Here is a 4,992-nt window from a genome sequence, read left to right as displayed (position 1 = left end):
GTGTCTTAAAACTCTAAATTCTACATCTCTATGATTGAAGACAATGATCACATCTACCTATGAATGTGTTTTTATATAAATGTGTGTGTGTATAAGTATATACACAAAAGTATTGTTCTGTGTATAAATATGTCTATGTAGACAAATCTCTCTAATGTGTATATATATTCATACATGCATCCATACCCAATGATATTCTTTCTTTATTGCCATTTTAAAAATCAAATATAAAATTACATGCTTATACCTACAAAAAGTAATGATACAAATAAAATCAATATTTTATGTATGATTTTTGTTTCCTTAGACAAGGAATGTGTCATATTTCTCCTGCCTTCTCTATGTTGTATTTGGACTTATCAGAATGATCTTTTCTCCATCAGTAAGCAATTGCTTTATATTTTATTTTCAATAGCTCTTTGTAATAGGGACTTTTCCCCCTTTTTACATATTTAATCATAAAATATTCTTGTTCTCCCTCTCAAAATCTGCCTCACTTTCTTAGTCATTCTCTCTGTATTAGAATCCTCATGTCTAGTCATGTGAGATCTTCCCCTTCCCACCACAGCGAGGGCCCCAAGTCCATATAATCAACTCTGTGAAGTGGTCACATAATTCAAATTTTTTGCAGGTGAATTAGAACTGAGAAGTATAAACAAATATTTTTTTCCTCTCTGTCCTCTTTGGCAAAAGGACAGAGAGTCTATATCATCGGAAATAAGAATTATCTTTAAAGTTGGGCTCAACATTCGTTTATTATCTACTATGTAAAGACATTTGAATAAACACTGGAAATACAAAGATACAAAACTCCCAATGAATTTACATGTACAGTGTTCAAATACAAATTACAAATTATTGTACTGTAATTTATGTGTATGCATACTATGCACTTCTATAACTTATTTTGATACAAAGGAGAATAATTGATTTAGATAAAGTAGTATGAAAATTTTGAACGACAGAGGTAGGTCACTTTTATCTGAGAGGACATAGGAAACGTTCAGTGGAAGCATGGAATTGAGGTAAAAACTCATTATGGTAAATTTTCCCTTGAAGGAAGAGAGCTTCCATAAGTGGGGATGAGATTTGATGCTCTTCCACAAATGGGGAAAATGAATAAAATGAGCAAAACCATTAAGACTGGAGAAGTAGGATATGTATGTGTGTGAAAGAAAGAATAGAAAGAATAGAACTAGATTTTGTTCATTTTTTCAATATAAAGTTTTGCTTCTGGTTAATAATTTTCAAAGAGAATAGAGTTGTAACTACTATAAAATTTTGTTTTTTTATTCTTAAAGTTTGATTGGCAATTTATTTATCTAAAGTAAGGGGCTAATGCAAGGAACTGTTTGGGGTTGTCCATTTGAACAGAGATTAGACTTATTCTGCTTGGTCCTTGAAGGAAGAAGTAGGAATAATGAATGATAGATGAAAAAAGGAAGATTTAGGCTCCAAAAAATGGAATGGGTTTTTCAGGAGAAGGGACAGTCCCTCTCACTAGAGTTTTCCAAGAGAAGTCTAAAGCGATTAATTATTGGAGAGAGTAAAGGGAAATTTCTTTTACAAGTAATGGTTGGACAATGTGACCACTGTGGTTCATGTCAGCTATATAATTCTGCTAGTCTGTGTAATGTGGGTTTTCATAAGGTTTTATGTGGAGAAAATGGAAAGAAAAAATAATAGAAGAGTTATAACAAACCTAGATTTGGAACCCATTTTGATGTGGGAGGTTAAGGAGAGTCAAAGATAATTCCAGAACTAGATGGTAGTATCATACAGAAATAAGGAGGTTGGATCAGATTTAGAGAGGGGAGTTGATGAATTAAGTTTTAGACATGGCTTGAATTACCAGAGACATAGAGATTGAATTGTTCAGAAGAGAGTTGGAAATATAAGATATAAACTCTGGGGTAAAGATATTACCGGAGCTGTAAGTTTAGGAATGTTTCCTCAGAGAGCCCATCTCAATTCAAAATACTATTTAAAAGTAATTTTTCTTCATAATTTAAGTAATGTGAATGAGAAAACTAGTATATCAAGGACAGAAATTTGGGGAATGTCCACATTCAGAGAATGGGAGACAGAACAGGAGGCCCAAAAGGGGACAAAGAAGGAATTATCAGAAAGGTAGGATTAGAACAATAATAGTTTAGTAAGATGAAAGAAGAGTATTAAGAGGGAGGTGGTGATTCACAAGACCAAATCTTATTTAGGGGTCAAGGAGAAAGAAATAGAAAAAACCTTTGGAATTAGTGATGTAAAGGAACTTAAAATTTCTTTTGTTGTTCAGCTGTTTCAGTCATGTCAGACCCTTCATTACCCCATTTGTGGTTCTTTTCTTAGCAAAGACACTAGAATGGGTTGCCATTTCCATCTCCAGCTCATTTTATAGATGAAGAACCAAGGCAAAGAAAGTTAGTGACTTGTCCAGGTACACCTAGCTAGTAAGTGTCTCAGGACAAATTTGAACTCAGGAAGATGAGTCTTCCTGCTTTCAGGTTTCTCACTCTATCCAGTGTGTCCCCTACCTGCCCTAAAAGATTGTTTAATTCTCTCTTATTTTACTGATGGGAAAACTGAAGTCAAAGTAATTAAAGGATTTCCCTAAGATCACACAAAACTTGGATTCAAATACAGTGTTCTGATTCCAAATTTCTTCCCTTCCCTTCCCTTCCCTTCCATTCCTTTCCTTTTTTACTTTTAGAAATTTGACAATGGACAGTAAGCAAAGGATAATTTGAGGGTGGAGAAGCTATTTTTTAAAAAAATTAAGACCGATTCAAGCATTTTTGTAGTCAAGGAGCCAGTAGAGAGGGAGGGATAGAACATTCATGAAAAGAAGGAAGCAATTATTTATCAAACACCTACTGTATGCTGCCATAAGTATTTTTCAAATATTTTATTTGATCTCTGGGAAGTAGGTGCTATTATTATACCAACCTAACAGTTAAGGGAACTGAGATAGAGGCCAAGTGATTTCTCCCAGGTCACATAGCTAGAAAATGTCTGAGGCCAGGTTTGAATTTAGGTCTTCCTGAAACCAGGTCCAACACTTATGCATGGAACACCCAAGTGTCTCTGAAAGAGTTATGTAAATCCATGCTTATGACTGAGGATAATACATTTCTTTGAAAAGTTGTCAGCTTGGTTTTTAAACTCAATGATCTTTTTTTTCTTTTTCCACCTCTTCCTGCAGATTCCCTCTCTTTAATGGGAACAGATAACCAGACGTGGTTGAGTGAATTCATTCTCTTGGGGGTGTCCAGTGACCGAGGAACCCAGATCTTTCTCTTTGTCCTTTTCCTGATTATGTACCTTATGATTGTATTGGGAAACATTCTCATAGTCATCCTCATTCGACTGGACACCCGGCTCCACACCCCCATGTACTTCTTCCTCACCAACCTCAACCTTGTTGATGTCTCTTATGCCACCAGCATTGTCCCCCAAATGTTGGCACACTTCCTGAAAGAACAGAAAACGATTCCATATGTGAGCTGTGCTGCCCAGCTATTTTTCTCTCTAGGACTGGGTGGGATTGAGTTCCTTTTGTTGGCAGTAATGGCTTATGATCGCTATGTGGCAGTTTGCGACCCACTGCGTTACTCAGCTATCATGCATGCGGGGTTGTGTGCCAGACTAGTAGCTGCCTGTTGGGCCTGTGGTTCTCTCAACTCTCTCATGCAGACAGTCGTCACTTTTCAGCTTCCCATGTGCACAAACAATGTCATAGACCATATATCATGTGAAACCCTAGCCCTGGTCAGGTTGGCCTGTGTGGACACCTCCTCCAACGAGGTTGCAATTATGGCCTCCAGTATTGTTTTGCTTATGACTCCATTCTTGTTGGTTCTGCTGTCCTATATCAAGATCATCTCTACTATCCTGAAGATCCAGTCCACAGAGGGAAGGAAGAAAGCCTTTCAGACGTGTGCCTCCCACCTGACAGTGGTGTCTCTGTGCTATGGGATGACCATTTTCACATACATTCAGCCCCACTCAAGCCCCAATATCCTTCAAGAGAAGATGATCTCACTGTTCTATGCCCTTTTAATACCCATGCTGAACCCTCTGATTTACAGTGTGAGGAATAAGGAAGTGAAGGGGGCCTGGCAGAAACTGCTAGGACAGTTCTATGAGTTAAAGTCAAAGCTGACATCCTCATGAGTCACACAAAGAAACAGCTGTGTCTCTGGACTCTCCCTCCCAGACGGAAATGTGACAAGCACTACCCACATCATTGACACTCCTTTCAAAGGATGGGAAAATATTAATAGATATCTTCAGATAATTGGTGGTAGGGCGGTAGCCTGGTGGGTAGTACCTAAGCACATTTAAAAAGACTCAATTTTTCATGACTGCTTTCTGCTTGCTTTTCATGTTCTGCATTTTCTGAAAAAAATAAATAAATCTATTATTTTTGATTTGTCATGTTGATATAGATGTTCCTCACCTGCAATTAATAGGTTCTTCACCTGAGAACTGTGATCTTGTTTTTAAGAATAATTTAATTATCATTTCAATATAACTGATTTCCTTCATAATCCTGCATATTTTATTTTATTAATTTAAAAACTTAGAGGTTTCACCAGACTTCCAGAGAGTTCTATGGCACAAAAAAATGGAGCATTGTCCTATGTTTGCCTAAATTTGGAAATGAACTATTTCATCTTGAATCAAAATGCACGTTATTGTTAGAAGGATCACCCAGAATGACAACCTGCACATTGAGCCCAGCATAAGGCAGTAAAGCTGAGTCAATATGCTCAGATGCCAGAGATAGAAAATTTTATCATTAAATTTAGAGAGGGATTATTTTCTCTAGGCCTTTTTGCACAGTGGACTTGCTGATTGTGCCTATGCAGCACCCAAACAACAGATGTGTTAAGTTAAATTAGCAGTAATTGGTGTACAAATCAGACCTACCATGGATGTCGATATTGAACCGGCATAACCATGGGGCATATCTGTATAATAGCTTTGTCTTTT

General features: G+C 36.9%; 1 protein-coding gene across 1 annotated transcript; it reads left to right on the top strand.

Annotated features, from left to right (window-relative positions):
* The first annotated feature begins 3,213 nt into the window (after positions 1-3,213).
* Positions 3,214-4,170, top strand: LOC123248731 (olfactory receptor-like protein OLF3). Its single transcript, XM_044677587.1, has one exon. It carries the CDS (start codon positions 3,214-3,216, stop codon positions 4,168-4,170), a length of 957 nt encoding a protein of 318 aa, XP_044533522.1.
* The last annotated feature ends 822 nt before the right edge of the window (positions 4,171-4,992 follow it).

Source organism: Gracilinanus agilis, chromosome 5 (genome assembly GCF_016433145.1).
Source record: "Gracilinanus agilis isolate LMUSP501 chromosome 5, AgileGrace, whole genome shotgun sequence".
Classification (NCBI taxonomy): Eukaryota; Metazoa; Chordata; class Mammalia; order Didelphimorphia; family Didelphidae; genus Gracilinanus; species Gracilinanus agilis.
This window is presented reverse-complemented; position numbering and strand designations above follow the sequence as displayed.